We start from the raw sequence: 18,325 nt of genomic DNA, 5'->3' as shown, positions 1-18,325 counted from the left end.
AGCGAGGAAATTCGGGAGTTTTCTGGCGAATGTGCCCGTTTTTGGTACAACGGAGTGATAAAAAAAAAAAAAAAAAAAAAAAAAAAAAAAAAAAAAGGCAGAGAAATCGGTTTTGTTTGGTTTCCAAAGGGCTGTTTGGGGGGAAAAGTGGAGAGGGTGAAATAGGGGTGGTGAGATCATTCTGATCCACAGCCTGGACCAAACACGGATACAGGAGAGGGAAAAATGGGGATTCAGGGATCATCCCTGGAGAAAACAGGGGATACAGGAGAGGGAAATAGGGATGGAAGGATCACACCTGATCCGCACCTGAACGTCCCCGGAGCAAGCAGAGAATGCAGGAGGGGAAATAGGGATGGAGGGATCGCTTCTGATCCACAGTCTGGACCAAACATGGATGCAGGAGAGGGAAAAATAATGATGGAGGGATCTCACCTGACCCACCAGCAGGGAATACAGGAGAGGAGGAAAGAGGGATGGTGGGATCATTCCTGAGCCACGCTTGAGCAACCCTGGAGCAAGCAGGGAATACAGGAGAGGGGAAAATAATGATGGAGGGATCTCATCTGACCCATACCTGAACATCCTTGGAATGAACAGCGAGTACAGGAGAAGGGAAAATAAGGATTGCACCTGATCCACACCTGAACATCCCTGCAGCAAATAGGGAATACAGGAGAGGAGGAAATAGGGATGGAGGGATCATTCCTGATCCACACTTGAGTATCCCTGGAGCAAACATGGATACAGAAAAGGGAGAAATAAGGATGAAGGGATTTCACCTGACCCACACCTGGGCATCCCTGGAGCAAACAGTGATACAGGAGAAGGGAAATAGGGATGGAGGGATCATTCCTGAGCCACGCCTGGGCATCCCTGGAGCAAACAGTGATACAGGAGAGGAGGAAAGAGGCATGGTGGGATCACACCTGAGCATTCCTGAACCAAAATTGGATACAGGAGAGGGGGAAATAAGGATGAAGGGATCAGATCTGATCCATACCTGGGCATCCCTGGACCAAACTCGGATACAGAAGGGAAATAGGGATGGAGGGATCATGTCTGATCCACACATGAGCATCCCTGGAGAAAACAGGTAGTACAGAAGAGGGTGAAATAGGGATGGAGGGATCACACTTGATCCACACCTGAGCATCCCTGGACTAGAATTGGATACAGGAGAGGGGGAAATAAGGATGGAGGGATCAGATCTGATCCACACCTGAACATCTCTGGACCAAACTCGGATACAGGAGAAGGGAAATAGGGATGGAGGGATCATGTCTGATCCACACATGAGCACCCCTGTACAGAATGAGCGACACAAGAAGGAAAATTATTGTGGAAGGATCATTCCTGATCCACACCTGAGCATCCCTGGAGCAAACACCTCCTGCTTGGCCTGAGGAACGATGAAACCCCATCCGATATCCACCGTGGGTGGGTTGCAGAAGGGAATTGCATTTCCAAGACAGGAGCAGCAACCCACGGGCTGCTTCCCTGATTGAATTCCCCCTTGGTGACCCGGGCAGGTAATTGAGGCGCAGGGGAGCCGGGGCAGATCGCACCCCCTGGAAATCAGCACCTCCAGGCACCCCCTTGATCCGGGCAGCAATTGAGGCGAGCTGCCTTCAAGGTGTCTAAAAGTAATCAACTTATTGCCTAATAGATTTCTCAGTCATGAATTCCCCGTGCTCCATATGCCCCCCAATCAGAGCAATTATGGATTTAAATGGAGCTGGAATCCGTGGTGCAGAAAATGCCCGTTTTAGCGGGAGATTGGCCAGAGGTGAGGGACCTGTAACACCCCTGGTAATGAAAGCTCTTCACAGCTTGCCGTGTTCCACCCGGGAATAATTGCTGCAGCCTGTGATACGGATCCGGCTGCGTTAATGATGCCCTGTTCCTTTTCACAGGACTCATTTCAGCTTTCCCCCGTTTTTGGTGGTTTTTTTATTTATTTTTTTTTTTTCCCCGGGATTTCAAAGCGCCGAGGCATGGTGGGAATTAACGCATTAACGCGGCTGTTGTGGGGCTCGGGGTATTTCCAAATTTTGTTCCCGGGATCGATTAACAAAGTGCCGGGGATCAGGAGCCTCGGGAAAGGGTGGCTGGAGAGGAATGGAGTGTGACGGGTGTCATCCCTCTGTCCATCCCATTTGGAATTTACTCGCTGTGACAGGGTGGATTTATCAGAACATACATCAGGAATTAAAAAAAAAAAAAATTTAAAAAAATTGGATTGTAAATAAAACTCCCATTAACTTCCAAATGAAAACCACATCCAAAGGAGACAGTTGGCTTCTCCTCTGAGTTTATTATTAAATATTTTACCAGGGAGGGAAGTTCTGAGCTGAGCATCTTTTCCCTCCTGTTCCTGGCAAGAACAGTTTGTGTGGAGGGAGGGTGAGCTCTTGGTTGTTTTCCCGAAGCTCTTTCTGGGGTGTAGATTTCTCCCATTATTCCTAGATTTAAACAGCTTTTTAATGAGATCCTAAGGCAGGGTCCTATTCCTAAGTAATATTGGGAATATATCTGTACTTCCAATATATCTCTATCTATCTGGGATATAGTTTGTATTTCCATACAGCGCATATATAGAATATGTAAAGATTATATAGATAATACATAGAGAATATGCAGAGAATGTATAGAGAATATGGCCTACATCTCCATGTAGAATATATTTCAAAAATCTAGAAATATATAATAAAATATACCAATATATCTATTCTATATAGGATAGATATATTCTATATAGAACAGATATATAGAATATATTCTTATTATTCTTATATCTATTCTATATTCTATTCTTATAGAATATAGAATAGATATAAGATTTATAAATATAGAATATATATAAGATTTATTCCAAGTATATACTATATATATCTTTATAAGTTATTTTATTTGGTGCATTGGGGTGGGAGAAAGGCCCTGTCTGTTCTTTTGGATACTCACAACTCGGCATCAGCAAATCCCAAGTGCTGGGAGGGGGTTCCAGCAGGTAAATGGATGCCGTGGGTGGGTCCGTGCCACATCCCCAGGGATGGAGCCGGACCGAGCAGCTCCCGCCGCTCCTGAAACGCTTTAATTTCCCCCCAAATGGAACCGAGATCTTTTTTTCCCTCCGTGCCTTTGCGATCGCTCCGGCGGAGGCTCCCAAGGGGCTCCGGGATTAATTTCCTCGGGTGACCCTGGGGGCCGCAGCCGCCCGACCCCGGCGCCGGAGGGGCCGCGAGGTCGCGGCGAGGGAGCGGAGGGGACCCGCGGCCGCTGATAAGGAGCTGGGGCCGCTCCGCGATGCGGACAGCGCGGAAATGGCATTTCCAGTGAACTCAATCCCGGAGCGGCCCCGCCGAGCCGAGATTCAATTACCGGCGCCGGCAGCGCCGTCCCTGGGGACAGCAGTGTCACCGTGCCCCCGCCAGCGCCGCGGCCTCCCCGGGACCCCCCGGTGGCCTCGGGGGCGGCCCCGGGTCCCTGCAGAGGGGTCGGGGAGTGTTTGGGAATGATCAGCGAGCAGGGGGAGAGCGCCGGGGGATTGTAGGAGTGAGAAGTTATCCCTGTAAGGAATCCGGCCGTGGATTTTCTCTTGGAGCAGAGCTGGGGTTTGGTGGCCGTGGGGGGTGTGTGGTACCCTGAGGATTGTCCCGTGTGCCCCTCTCCACACCGGGCACGGGGCAGAGCCAGGCCGCTCCCATAGGGCCCTATCCATGTCTGGATGATTTTAAGGCTGATCCCAGTGGAGGAGGGGATGGGAGAGAGGCTGGGGAGAAGCCAGGGAGGCTCCTCTCAACGCCGTGTGCTGCTGTGAGACTCCTCACAAAGACCGCAGGGACATCTGCTGGGACAGTGGCCACGTTCCTGACGTGGGCCAAGCTCAGGTCACCTGGATTTCCCACAGCCAGGGTCTGTCCTTACCCCAGATCCTCCTCCCTCAGAACCACAGAATGGTTGAGGTTGGAAAAGGCCTCCGGGATCACTGAGTCCAACCGGTGCCCCATCCCCACCTTGTCACTTCCTTGGACACCCCCAGGGATGGGCACTCCAACCCTCCCCGGGCAGTTCCAAGGCCTGAGCACCCTTTCCATGGGGAAATTCCTGCTGCTGTCCACCCTGAGCCTGCCCTGGCCCAGCCTGAGGCCGTTCCCTCTGCTCCTGTCCCTGTTCCCTGGGATAAGATCCCAAATCCCCCCCGCTGTCCCCTCCTGTCAGGAGCTGTGCAGAGCCACAAGGTCCCCCCTGATCCCCCTTTTCTCCAGGCTGAGCCCCTTCCCAGCTCCCTCAGCCTCTCCTGGGGCTTCAGCCCCTTCCCCAGCTCCATTTCTCCATTTGGGACAGTTTGGGATGTGTGTGCTGGGTGTTTGGCACCATCCACAGCCCCGATCCCAGCGGGAAGCCGGAATTGTGTCAGTGGGATAACACCACTTGTGCCAGAGCCTGTGAAAATGCTCTTTCTTTTCACAGAGCAGAATTTAATCCAGAAGAGAAGAAAACACTCATTATTTAATTTTCCTCAGTATTTTTGTGTGCTCATGGGATTTTAACGGTATTAATTATTATTTAATTTGCACTTTGGCAATTCATTTGTGCTGAGCTATTCTGGTATTTGAGAGCCAGCAACGCTCAATCCCTTTTGCATCTCCATTCATGCTGCCTCTCTCCAGCCCTTCTTCCCAGGTATCCATGCATCCCTCAGTCCCATCCACCTTTCTTCCAGGCACTCATCCTGTCCCATCCAAAGCATCTCCTCATTGTCCACCTCCCTCTTATTTGATTTTCTTGATAATCTCCAACTAGCAGACCCCAGCTGGGAAAATCCGAGCAGGAATCATCAGCTCGGAGTCACAGAATGGAGGAGCTGGTGTCTCCTGGGTGTTCCTGGTGCAGAACCCCCATCCGTGGGGCCAACATCCCGCTGTCTCCATGGAAACATCCGTCCATCCCCTCTCAAGCATCCCTAAATTCCCTTCATTTCCATGTGAGGATCCCTAAATCCCCATCCCTCCATCTCTATGAGCATCCCTCGATTCCCCTCTCTCCGTCTCCACACATTCCAAAACATTCTTCCATCCACATTCCACAACATTCTTCCATTCACAGCATCCTTCCAGCCCTCCATCCCCATGAGAGAATCCCTCCATCTCCACACAAGGCATCCTCCATTCCTGTCCCTCCAGCTCCTCACAAGCATCACTCCATGTCCACAGAAGCATTCCTCCATTTCCATTGAAGCTTTCCTCCATTCCCATCAAGCCTCCATTCCCATCTCTTAATCTCCATGTGAACATTCCTCCATTCCCATCCCTCCATCTCCATGTAAACATTCCTCCATTCCCATCCCTCCATCTCCATGTAAGGATTCCTCCATTCCCATCCCTCCATCTCCATGTGAACATTCCTCCACTCCCATCCCTCCATCTCCATGTAAACATTCCTCCATTCCCACCCTTCCATCTCCATGTAAACATTCCTCCACTCCCATCCCTCCATCTCCATGTGAACATTCCTCCATTCCCATCCCTCCATCTCCATGTAAACATTCCTCCATTCCCATCCCTCCATCTCCATGTAAACATTCCTCCATTCCCATCCCTCCATCTCCATGTGAACATTCCTCCATTCCCATCCCTCCATCTCCATGTAAACATTCCTCCATTCCCATCCCTCCATCTCCATGTGAATATTCCTCCATTCCCATCCCTCCATCTCCATGTAAACATTCCTCCATTCCCACCCTTCCATCTCCATGTAAACATTCCTCCATTCCCACCCCTCCATCTCCATGTAAACATTCCTCCATTCCCACCCCTCCATCTCCATGTAAACATTCCTCCATTCCCACCCCTCCATCTCCATGTGAATATTCCTCCATTCCCACCCCTCCATCTCCATGTAAGGATTCCTCTATTTCCACCCCTCCATCTCCATGTGAACATTCCTCCACTCCCATCCCTCCATCTCCATGTGAACATTCCTCCATTCCCATCCCTCCATCTCCATGTGAACATTCCTCCATTCCCATCCCTCCATCTCCATGTGAACATTCCTCCACTCCCATCCCTCCATCTCCATGTGAACATTCCTCCATTCCCATCCCTCCATCTCCATGTAAGGATTCCTCCATTCCCATCCCTCCATCTCCATGTGAATATTCCTCCATTCCCACCCCTCCATCTCCATGTAAGGATTCCTCTATTTCCACCCCTCCATCTCCATGTGAACATTCCTCCACTCCCATCCCTCCATCTCCATGTGAACATTCCTCCACTCCCATCCCTCCATCTCCATGTGAATATTCCTCCATTCCCATCCCTCCATCTCTACGTGAGCATCCCTCCTTTTCCATATGAACATCCTTTCACCTTCTCCATTTCCATGTGCACATCAATCCACCCCACGTGAGGCTCCCTCCATTCCCCTCCATTCCCATCCTTCCGGCTCCACAGGAGCATCCCTCCACCCCCAATCCCCACATTTCTGTGCGAGCATCCTTTGATCCCATGCAAAAACCTCCCCATCCCCATCTCTCCATTCCTGTGTGTGCATCCCTCCAACCCCTTCCAGCCTCCCTTCATCCCCTTCCAGCCTCCCTTCATTCCATTCCAGCCTCCCTCCATCCCATTCCAGTCTCCCTCCACTCCATTCCAGCCTCCATCTCATTCCAGCCTCCCTCCATCCCGTTCCAGCCTCTCTCCATCCCGTTCCAGCCTCCCTTCATCCCGTTCCAGCCTCCCTCCATCCCATTCCAGCCTCTCTCCATCCCATTCCAGCCTCCCTCCATCCCATTCCAGCCTCTCTCCATCCCATTCCAGCCTCCCTCCATCCCATTCCAGCCTCTCTCCATCCCGTTCCAGCCTCCCTTCATCCCCTTCCAGCCTCTCTCCATCCCATCCCAGCCTCCCTCCCTCCCATTCCAGCCTCCCTCCATCCCCTTCCAGACTCCCTCCATCCCATTCCAGCCTCTCTCCATCCCATTCCAGCCTCCCTCCACTCCATTCCAGCCTCCATCCCATTCCAGCCTCCCTCCCTCCCATTCCAGCCTCCCTTCATCCCATTCCAGCCTCCCTCCACTCCATTCCAGCCTCTCTCCACCCCCAGCTGAGCCCCCTCCATCCCCTTCCTCACATTTCCAAGCCAGCATCCCTTCATCCCATCGAGCCTCCCTCCATCCCCCTCCATCCCCGCCACTTCCCCAGATAATGAGAGCGAGTTTAAAAAACTTAAAGCCTCTTCCTGCCCGCGGTGAGTGACACAAATGGAGTTCATATTTAATCATCTGTTAACTCGTTGTCTATTATAGCTCTTTAATAGCACCAGAGATATTCTTAATGAAGCATGATTTAAGGTATTTACAGCTCTAGGACCGACAGACATCACTCACAGTGTGCAGGTAATGAGGCGTAAAACAGCTCTGGAAACCGTAAAAATGGGAGAGAGAGAGCGAGGAGGGAGAGAAAGCAGGCGAGGAGTTCGGAGCTGAATTGTTCCAGGGTTTGTTTTAAAATGTTTAGGCATTTAAAGTCATTTCAGCTTCGCCGAGGTGTCTGGTAGCACCGAGTTCAGCAATTCCCAGCGCTGAGAACCCCTGCCTTGCCAGGAGGGGTCTGGCCCCCCGATGCTCCCGAGCTGAGACATCTCAGGAATCATGGGAGGGAGCAGGGAAAAAGCTTTTGAGGGTCCCCAAGGGCCTTGTGGGTGCACGGGAGCAAAGCCTGGAATTTCTGGGTGCAGTTTCCCCTTTGTTTTCCCACTTGGTGGCACAGCAACCTTTGCTCACGGAGGGGACACCATGACCCTTCCCTTTGCTCGCCTGCAAATGCCACCCCTGTGCAACGCTCTTATTTTCTTATTTTTTCCCCCCAGAAAAAAAAAAAAAAATTAAAAAACCCATCAGAACCCAAGCCAAGTTTTGCAAAATAATTTGTGACGGAGGTGCCATTCTGCATCAAAATATTGTGTAGAAAATGTCAAATGTCACCAATCCATGTGTCCCCCCGCGTGATAGTAATTGGGCTGGAAGGCTGCGCTCTGCCACCGCGGCCGCTGGCCGCCTCCTCCTCCTCCTCCTCCTCACACTCCGCTCGGGAGATGTGTCGCTTCCCGAGTCCGTCCCGGCTGCCCTGCCCGCGGAGCGGGGCCGGCCGCGGTGTCCCCAGCCCGGGGACGAGTGCGTGGTGCTCATTAGGCTGGAGTGGTGATAAACAGCTCCTGGGCAAAAGGGGGGCTCGGGGTGGCAGCTCGGCGGCTGGAGCGGGCGGTTCTCGGGGTGCTGATTCCCTCCTGGATTTGGGACATGTGGCGTCATTCCCCGGTGTTTTCTTCTTGAGGATTTTGGTGGAATCCCCTCGATTTGGGGAACCCAAAGCAGAACCACAGTGGGGTCTCTGATTGAGGAATAACAGCCTGTCGCTCCCCTTTCTCCCCAAAAGTGCTCCAGAGGCACCGACACCTTCATTTCCAGCACCATGGACCCTTTGGAATATTTATCCCACTTTCTGCCTGGTTGTGTTGGGTGTGTAACAACCTCACTGCTGTTTTATTTCTGCTACAAGGGAAAACAAACTGTTCTTTCAGAGCAAATAATCCATTCCTTAAAGCATCCCAAGCCCTTAATCTGGGAACAGACCTTTCACACACACTCCTTAACCATCCTGGATGAATCAATCCTCATTAGGACATTAGGCTGCATAAATATTTGGCCGGTGAGGGAGCCCCAAGGGAGAGCAGAGGGATGGGGAGAGTTGCAGTTGGAAATTCAATGAAGTTCCCTTCGGCAGCGGGAGCCAGGCCTGGGAGAGTTGGGTCAAGCCTTCAGCCGGTGCCACTTGTCCCCTTGGGCAAGTCCTGCGGAGCAGGGTTAATTTTGCTGACCTATTTTTTTGCCCGTGGAAGTGGCGAGGTGCAGGTGGAAAACGAGGAGGTGAAATCCTGCCGCGCTCGGCAGCTCCTTCCCCAAGCCACAACACAACTCAGTCGCAAACAATTTCTTTGCCGCCGAGGAAGGAGCTGGAATTTCTCTCTGGCGAGGCAGCAGCAGCAGAATTGCGAAGCCGGTGCCTGTTATAGAAACTTTTTAGTACTGGGGACAAGCCAAGAAAAAAGCCCAGATTGATCTCAAATCTCAGCTGGTGCTGGCGGCGCTTCCACCTCCGACTCCTGCACTGGTGGGACGTGAGCTGGACCCTCCAAGCATCCCTGAGGAGAGCTGATGAAGTTTCCCAGCATTCTGGGTACTCTTCCCAGCTCCCTGCCCAGCCAGGAGCTCCTGCCCTGCTCTGGAAGGTGGTTTTGGGGTAGATTGAGGTTTTTTTTGTTTGTAATTGCATAAACACAGCTCTTCCCTGGCTCCATCCCCACACTGGTGGGACCAGCCTGGATAATCTCATGCCATCAAAATCCTTCACAGAAGGATAATCCAGGCTGGGGCAATGCCAGGCTGCAGCTCCCAGGGAGGTGAAAGGTTTTTTGGCTCAGATACCATCACAACCTGTCTGTGATTTCCATGATTTCCTTCAGCACACGGGGAAATTCCTTAGGAGCTGTCAAGGATGTGGTGGCAATGGGGCAGCTGGAAATTTCACCTCATCCCTTGAGTGGCGAGGGGCTGGTGCAGGGAACATCCTGTGCTGCGGGTGTGCACGGACAAGGAACAGCTCTGAGGGATGGGAGAGCTGGGAGGATCCAGACTGGATCCATCCAAACCCGTTCATTCCCCATGTTGGGAAGCAGGCGCTGGGCTGGGCCCGGCTGGGGCTTGGCCCAGTTTTGGGGTGGAATTCCTACGGCAAAGCTGGGCACCATCCATCTCCCCTTCACAGAATAAAGCACATTTTAATCCATTTTTCCTCCATGCCCTGGATAAACGGATGCCAACGGGATGGACGCACCAACACGGACACCCCTGGGCTCATCCAGCTCCATGCCCAGCCCAAGCCGGGTATCCCTGGCAGGGCAGAGCTGTGGGGCCGCCCCGGCGCTGCCGAAAACGCCGGAGCACTGCATGTGTGCTGCTTCCATGTGCGCTGGTTTCCAAGGAAACCGCTCGCTCTACATGTGTGTCGCTTAACACCCTATTTGCTTTCATTTGGATAAGTCTTTAATTCCTGTGCAGCCCCGGCTCCGCGGGATCTGTTGAGCTCCATGTGTATCCTCAGCGCACAAAATCCCTCTCCTGCCTGCCTGCCTCTTGGAAAAGTCGCTGCCTGCTCGGAGCGAGTTTCCTAAACCTGTGCCTAATTGGAGCGGCTAATGCTTTCTGCAGGAATAACTGGATATTTCACTGCTGCTTCCCCTCTAGAAACAATTAGCAGGGAAAACACGGAATGCAGGGCTCTTGTCACCTGCCACCAGCTCTGCTGCCCTGGCTCCGTGTCGGGTGGAGGAGCAGGGCAAGGCACTGCCCCTTCCCAGGGATGTGGGGGGCAAAGCTGGGCGGTGCAGCTGGGTTTGAGTCCTTGGGAAGGCAGCAGCTCCTGTGAAGGGTTAAATGTAGAATTTAAAGTGCTCTCGGGTGAGGAAGCAGGGAAGGGTGGCCGTGGAAGGGCGACCCAGTTGGTGTCACACATCAGCCTGGAGAAGGGAAGGATCCAGGGAGAGCTCAGAGCCCCTTCCAGGGCCTAAAGGCACTCCAGGAGAGCTGGAGAGGGGCTGGGGACAAGGGATGGAGGGACAGGACACAGGGAATGGCTTCAAACTGCCAGAGAGATGGGATACTGGGAAGGAATTCCTGGCTGTGAGGGTGGGGAGGGGCTGGGCTGGAATTCCCAGAGGAGCTGTGGCTTCCCCTGGATCCCTGGAAGTGCACAAGGCCAGGCTGGAGCAGCCTGGGACAGTGAAAGGTGTCCCTGCCCAGGGGATGGAACTGGATGGAATTCAGGTTCTCTTCCCACCCAAACCGTTCCAGGATTCCATGACACTGACAGGACACTCTGGGTCCTGCACTCCAGCAGCTCCTCCTTGGTCTGGGCCAAGCAGGAATGAGTGACAAAACTTTGGGGCTGCTTTTTTCCCCCAGATTTTCTTCCGCAGCAACCCAAAGTGGCTTTTTCTTCCCTCTCCCCTTCCTCTCTTCCCGTTGCACAGCAAGATGCCTCCTGTTCTTGTGCACTGGAGGAATTTTCTGATCTAAAGCCACTTTCCTCCTCTCCCAAAATCCCTGGGGCTGGCTCATGCTTGCAAAGCCGAGCAGCTCCCGTGTCACTCGGGGCTGGCTCCCGTCTGCAGCCCTGACAGCAGCTAATGCTGTTAGCCTGTGTCGAGGAGGGATTTCAGCATCAAAAACCCCCAAAATCACCACACTCGGGCTGCTCTGCTGCTTGCAAGCAGTTCAAAAACATCCCCCCCCGTGTTTGGGGTGCCTGGCACGGCCCGGGGACGTCGCACAGGGGGTTTTGGGGTGGCTTTGGGGAGCTGCTGCAGCCTCGGGAGCGGCGCAGGATGAGCAGCCTGGATTAACTCGGCTCGGGGAGGGCTTTGCTATCTTTAGGTGGAAGGTGAGGGATTGTGGCTCTTAGGGTGGCCGGCAGGTGAGGAGAAAGAAAAATCCCCCAGGGCCAGCCCGGCTCAGGGCGCTGACCCCAGCTCCTGTCCCCACCGGGGTCCGGCCCTGCCGGCCCCCGGCCGCGTGCGCTGTCACCTTTCTAGGCCACAATCTGTCCCCAATTCCAAGCCTGCTGTTAGCTTCACTTGCACTCTATTCTCGTGTTTGCTGTTATTTTTTAACACTTTTTTTTTCTCCCCATTTTTTTCTTTTTTTTTTTTTAATAATTTTTTTTTTTTTTTTGCATAAAAACACTATCCTCTCCCCAGAGCCTGCCTGGAGCGAAGGCATGGTCTGTACAACTGCAATTATTTCGAAGAACAGATGGAGTGAGGAGCAGAAAGTCTGTTAATAGTAATAGAAATGCTACATGTTAACCTGGACAGCACACGATGACAGTCCCATGACTACACGTTCTGTTCCCACCAGCTGGGCTCCGAGCGGAGCCGAGAGATTCAGAAACGCCGAGCTCGGCTCCGCACCCTCCCCAAAGTTAGAGCTCAAATTCCTTCACACTTCCAGCGTAGGGTTTTTGGGTTGTCGGGCTTCTTCTCCCCCTCCCCTCCTCCTCCTCCTCTTCCTTCCTATTAAACGCTGATTTCGGCGCTGTTAAGGAATTTTGCTGCTTCTTCCCTCTTTATTTTTTTTTTTTTTTCCCAGCCGGCTGCAGCTGGGAGCGTGGTGGGGATGGTGGTGGCGGCTCAGCCTCGAGGTCCTGACCTTCGGCCTCGCGTGGTGACGCCAGCACGGCCCCTTTCCCACGCTCACATCTGCAGCCTTGATGTAATTCCCCCACCCTGGATGATGCCAGGCTGGGATTTATGGAGCAGGGCAGCGGCGCTCCCGGGCGGGGCGGTTTGCAGGAGTTTGGGATTTTCTCTGCAACTGTTGTAAGCTAAATGGGTTGAAATCCACATTTTCTGGTTAAAAAGGGCGCTCCCTGTGGAGGTGGGGTCTTCAAGAGGTTTATGAGACATGTGGGATGCCAAGGGAGGGGGGCACAGGTTATGGCAACACCCCAGGGGGTTTTTGCCTCTTTATCCCAGGCACAGGTTGGGAAACAGAACAAAAATATTGAGTCAGCCCCAGGAACCTCGCTGTGCAAATCCCTGCCCGCTTTCACAGGGCAGGGGACACAGCCACAGAGCTCCAGCTAATTCCAGTGGGAATTGCAGGGCTAAATCCCAGGGCTGTTTGTGACAGCCCAGCCCCTGGGGCGGCTGGAGCAGAGCGTGGCACCGCTGGCGCCCTGACAGGCGCACCTGGAGGTTTTATTCGGATATAGATCCCTTAATCTGCGTGCTTGCGGGATAATCTGGGGCATGAGGTCCTGCTAAATCCCCGGAGATCAGCAGGTTTTCCCTCCAGAGGTCACTTCCAACCCAGCTCCATCCTCAGCGGAGCAAAATATCCATGTGGGCTCTGTGCTGGTGGCACCTTTGGGTGCTGGGTGCCCTCAGTGGGGTGGGCTGTGAGGGCTTCCGTGGGGCTAAACCAGTGTTATCCATAAATCCCAGCTTTCTTTGCCCAATTCCATCACCCAGGAGAGGTGCCTGACCCCCAGGTGCTGCTTGTTGCAGCATCCCAGGAACATATTTTGGTCATTTTGTGATGTTTGGCTTCCCACAGCCACACTCATGGAGGATGGGGTCCCCAGTTTATCCCAAACCAAGACTGGATCCCAAAAATACCAGAGTGGCTGCAATCCTGTGCTTCAGTGGGATGTGGTGAGAAGCAGAGGGAATTCTCCTCGATGCCTTTTCTTTGGAGGAGGCAGAACCTACATTTTTCCTCTGGAAAGATTTGGGATTAAATCATCCTCAGCGGGTTTGTGGCCTCCCCTGGCACCCGTTCCTCCCTCACCTCTGGGGTGGCACCACCAGAAGTGCTCCTGCTGGGAAAGAGTGGAAAAATGTGGATTTGGGAGCTTCTTGTTGTCACCTCATGGCCACAGCATCCCCCTCTCCTCTGTTGCAGAACAAGAAATACGTCCTGGTGATGGTGGACCCCGACTCTCCCAACAGAGCCAACCCCCAGCACCGCTTCTGGAGGCACTGGCTGGTCACCGACATCCTGGTGAGTCCATGGGGTCCTTCCCAAGCATCCGGGGAGGGCTGGATTCCCATGGGATGCAAACTCCTCCTGGTGAAACCCCGGAGGGGAGGACAGTGCTTGGCAGAGAAATGTAAATGGTGCTGGGCGTGTAGGTAGGGAAGTGCTTCCTCAGGCTATAAAGAGCCAGGCTGGTCCAAAAATATTGCTGCTTGGGTTTTTTGTTTTTTTTTTTTTTTTTTTTTTTTTCCCTCCTTCTCCTAAGGAAATGCTGGAAAAAAAACACCCAAAAAACACTTTGCCAATTCCCCACCACCGGTTTTCTCTGCGGAGACAACGCGTCCTTCCAAACAGCTCCTGCTGCTGGTTGGGTTTTGAGCTTTAAAAAGTGGGTTTGGTGAAAATCTCTATTACTTTGCTCAGGTTTTTTGGGTTTTTTTTTATTAAAAATGGTTTGAATTCAGTGAGAAAACAAGGAGGGAAATGAGTCCGGGATGAATTGCGGCGCTTCCCAGCACGGCGTCCATGGGACGAGTCCTTCCCCCTGTCCCAGTGTGTCGTGGCTTTGCTCCCAGAATTATTTTGGAAAAGCAGTTTTTTTTCCCTCCCGATTGTTTTTATGTGTTCAAAAAATGAGATGTTGCAGCTCTAAATCAATCTAACTGATAATCTGGGTACTAAAGCCTAATTAAGTTATCAATTAATTTGAGGCGTGCATTTAACAAGAAATATCGCGTCGTTCTCCTCTATTATTCTCTGAAATTACTGCTGAGGGCTCTTTGTACAGATACCTTAATTAGACTTTTTATTGTTAATGGGCATATTAAGCAAATTAAAACGGGATATTAATACTTTCCATGAATTCCATAATTGGCTGAAAAATAGGAAGCATCGGGAATAATTGCAGGAATTTGTATACAGGGCTTGGGTTTTTTTTTCATGTTGTTTTGTGTTTTTATCCTTCACAGAAACCCTTCTGCATTTCTAACAACAGGGTCCTGAAAGTCTCTCATTAATTTTAATATTTACCAAACGCAAAGGAGCCCAAGCTCCTCTGTTTCCTTCTGTACACAGATCCTTCGGAGCCGTTCCCTCTTGCTAATTATTGTGGTTTTCCTTTTTTTATTTTTTTTTTTATTTTTTGGAGTGTAAAATCCTTTAAGCAAAGAAGGGAAATGTGGGATTCAAACCTCCAGCACGAATGGAAGGTGGGATTTTTTTCCCCTGGCGTTTGAGTGATGCCATTTGTGATCTCTAAGGTCAAAAATTCTGTGTTAGGCCATGAAAGAGGGTGGGGGAAAAGGAGATTTTTGGGAAGGAAAAGGGTTTTCCCTATCTGCCAGGGATGGGGTGGATCCCAGCCCCAACAATTCCTTAAGCTTTCTTATCACGAGATAAATACACTTATAAATATAAACACACATATCCGAGCAGGGATTTGGCCTCGGTGCTCTTGATGGTCCCTTCCAACACGAGATATTCACTGATTCCATGCAATATTCTATATAAATCCTATATATTGATATGATCCCTATAATGATGGGATAAATATATCCCCTCTATCTCCCGTGGGTGTGTGTATATGTATCTCTCCTCTACACACACAGAAACGCGTATAAATCCCCCAAATCCCACAAATGCACGATAAACCACCAAAAAATCATCCCCGCCCCATGAGGACACCGCGACCAAACCAGCTCAGCTCGCTCCCTGTGGCTGGGGGTGCACTGGGGGGGGTCCTGGCGTGACTGGGAGGAGTTTTCCCGATCCCCCAGCCCCGAATCTGGGTGCGGAGCCGGCGGGCTCAGCCACATGGTGTCTCGTTGAGATGCAGATCCTTGGGGGGATATGGAAGTCTTGGCTCCGAGGAGCTTCAGCTGACAGCCTTATTTGCACACTGGCTCTAAAATAACCGTGTAGGCTTTACATGACACCTTCTGTTGCTTTGGTGCAGAGAGGGGCTTGCAAGTGCCTTTCTCCGGGAGGGATGGGGCGGCCGGGGCCGTGCCGGGGGGCCAGCGGAGCCCCCGCGCCCGTTGTGCCCCGGTGTCACCCCAGTGTCGCCCAGTGTCACCCCAGCACTGAGCCAGCGTCACCGCAGTATCACCCAGTGACACTCGAGCATTGCCCAGCAGTGCTTGGGTACCAGCCCAGTATCACCCAGCATCACCCCAGTATCACCCAGTATCGCCCCAGTATCACCCCATATCGCCCAGCAGTGCTTGGGTACCAGCCCCGTATCACCCAGTGTCACCCCAGTATCACCCAGCATCACCCCAGTATCACCCAGCAGTGCTTGGGTACCACCCCAGTATCACCCAGCATCACCCCAGAATCACCCAGTGTCAATCCTGTATTGCCCAGTAGTGCTTGATACCATCCCAGTATCGCCCAGCATCACCCCAGTATCACCCAGTGTCACCCCAGTATCACCCAGCATCACCCCAGTATCACTCAGCAGTGCTTGGGTACCACCCCAGTATCACCCAGCAGTGCTTGGGTACCACCCCAGTGTCACCCCAGTTATCACCCAGTATCACCCAGCCGTGCTTGGGTACCACCCCAGTTATCACCCAGTGTCACCCCAGTATCGCCCAGCATCACCCCAATATTTGCCAGCAGTGCTTAGGTACCACTCCAGTACCACCCCAGTATCACCCAGCGCCACGAGGGTACCACCCCAGCTTCCCCAACATCACCACAGCATCACCCAGCATCACTTGGGTACCATCCCAGTATCACCCAGCATCACTTGGGTACCATCCCAGTATCACCCAGCATCACTTGGGTACCATCCCAGTATCACCCAGCATCACTTGGGTACCATCCCAGTATCACCCAGCTTCACTTGGGTACCACTCCAGTATCACTCAGCATCACTTGGGTACCATCCCAGTATCACCCAGCATCACTTGGGTACCACTCCAGTACCACCCAGCATCACTTGGGTACCATCCCAGTACCACCCAGCATCACTTGGGTACCATCCCAGTACCACCCAGCATCACTTGGGTACCATCCCAGTATCACCCAGCATCACTTGGGTATCCCGCAGCATCACCTGGGTATTGCCCTGGCTTTGCCCCAGCGTCCCCCAGGAATCACTTGGGTGTCACCCTGGCATCCCCTCATCATCACAAGGGAGTCACTCTGGCATCTCCCCACAATCCCTTGGGTATCACCCCAGCCTCCCCCCAGCATCACTTGCATATTGTCCCAGCATCACCCCAGCATCCCTTGGGTGTCACCCCACCGTCCTTGGGGTGTCAGCCCGGCATCCCTTGGGTGTCAGCCCAGCTTCCCTTGGGTGTCAGCCCAGCATCCCTTGGGTGTCACTCTGGCGTCACTTGGGTGTCACCCCAGCATCCTTTGGATATCACCCCGGCATCCTTTGGGTATCACCCCGGCATCCTTTGGGTGTCACCCCGGCATCCCTTGGGTGTCAGCCCAGCATCCCTTGGGTGTCACTCTGGCGTCACTTGGGTGTCACCCCAGCATCCTTTGGATATCACCCCGGCATCCTTTGGGTGTCACCCTGGCATCCCTTGGGTGTCAGCCCAGCATCCCTGGGGTGTCTCCCTGGCATCTCTTGGGTATCACCCCAGCATCCTTTGGATATCACCCTGGCATCCCTTGGGTGTCACCCCAGCATCACTTGGGTATCACTCTGGCATCCCATGGATGTCACCCCAACATCCCTTGGTTATCAGTCCAGTATCCCTTGGGTGTCAGCCCATCATCCCTGGGGTGTCAGCCCGGCATCCCTTGGATATCAGCCCAGCATCCCTTGGGTATTACTCTGGCATCCCTTGGGTGTCACCCCGGCATCCCATGGGTGTCAGCCCAGCCTCCCCCCAGCATCACTTGCGTGTCGCCCTGGCATCCCTCCGGCATCACCCAGGCTTTGCCATCCCCCAGTATGGAGGGAAGCAGCTCCAGCAGCACTAAATGCCGCTCCTGGGTGCTGCAGTACTTTGGCACGCCACCAACTTTGGGGTTTGGCTCGGGATTTGCTCTCCCAGGTGGGTTTTCGGGATGGAACCATCCCATCCCCTCGGCGCCGCTCACCGTTCCTTATCAGCCGCTGCTCCGTCGCCGCTCCGATTGTCAAACAGAGAGATGCTTTCACTCCTATTCAAAATAATTTAAATAAAAATGTTGCTACAAAGTGGAATAATATCTTTTGATGAATGTTTTTAAAGCCCTTTAGGTTTTCATGGTAATTTGCAGTGTAAAATTATTTAGAGATAAGAGCCAAATTAGCTCTTATAGGCGGAGGTCGATATGTCCCGTTATCCATGGAAGCAGTGTTTAAATATAATCAGCCTTTACTCTAATGCAGCATAATTGTTCATTTGAAATAGCTTTTTTTTCTCTCTCTTTTTTTTTTTTTTTTTTTTACTCCATTCAATGAGTCATTAAAATATTCAAAGGATAATGCAGTGAATTGGAAATGAATTTATCACATTATCCTGTACATACTGTAGAGCATCAGGTAACCAGGCAGAGTCGGAGCCGGTTTACAGCGAATCCCCGGTAAACAAGGTTTTCCATTTTGTATTCAGTGGGGAAAGAAAAAGAAGGGAGAAAATACTGCCCTTCAAATGGAAAGCTTTCCGTCTTTATTCCCCCCTCCTCGGGGAGGAGGAAGGGGGAGGGCGAGAGCAGCGAATTTGTACTCCACTAAAGCCTCGCCGCTTTAACTTTATTTTTATCAAAATATGT

The 18,325-nt window shown here is 52.3% G+C and overlaps 2 protein-coding genes across 2 annotated transcripts in view; both read left to right on the top strand.

Moving 5' to 3' along the window:
• The window catches only part of BIN3 (bridging integrator 3), a 190,761-nt gene that overhangs the window by 68,737 nt on the left and 103,699 nt on the right, over nt 1-18,325 (top strand). The window lies entirely within an intron of this gene.
• PEBP4 (phosphatidylethanolamine binding protein 4) overlaps nt 1-18,325 on the top strand; it is a 78,181-nt gene that overhangs the window by 23,509 nt on the left and 36,347 nt on the right. Inside the window, exon 4 of the mRNA XM_068174525.1 lies at nt 13,526-13,624. Within this exon, the coding sequence (XP_068030626.1) occupies nt 13,526-13,624 (99 nt within the window). The remainder of the gene's footprint in view (nt 1-13,525; nt 13,625-18,325) is intronic.

This window comes from Anomalospiza imberbis, chromosome 28 (assembly GCF_031753505.1).
Source record: "Anomalospiza imberbis isolate Cuckoo-Finch-1a 21T00152 chromosome 28, ASM3175350v1, whole genome shotgun sequence".
In the NCBI taxonomy this organism is placed as follows: Eukaryota; Metazoa; Chordata; class Aves; order Passeriformes; family Viduidae; genus Anomalospiza; species Anomalospiza imberbis.
Note: the sequence above shows the minus strand (reverse complement) of the source record. Positions and strands in the feature narration are given on the sequence as shown.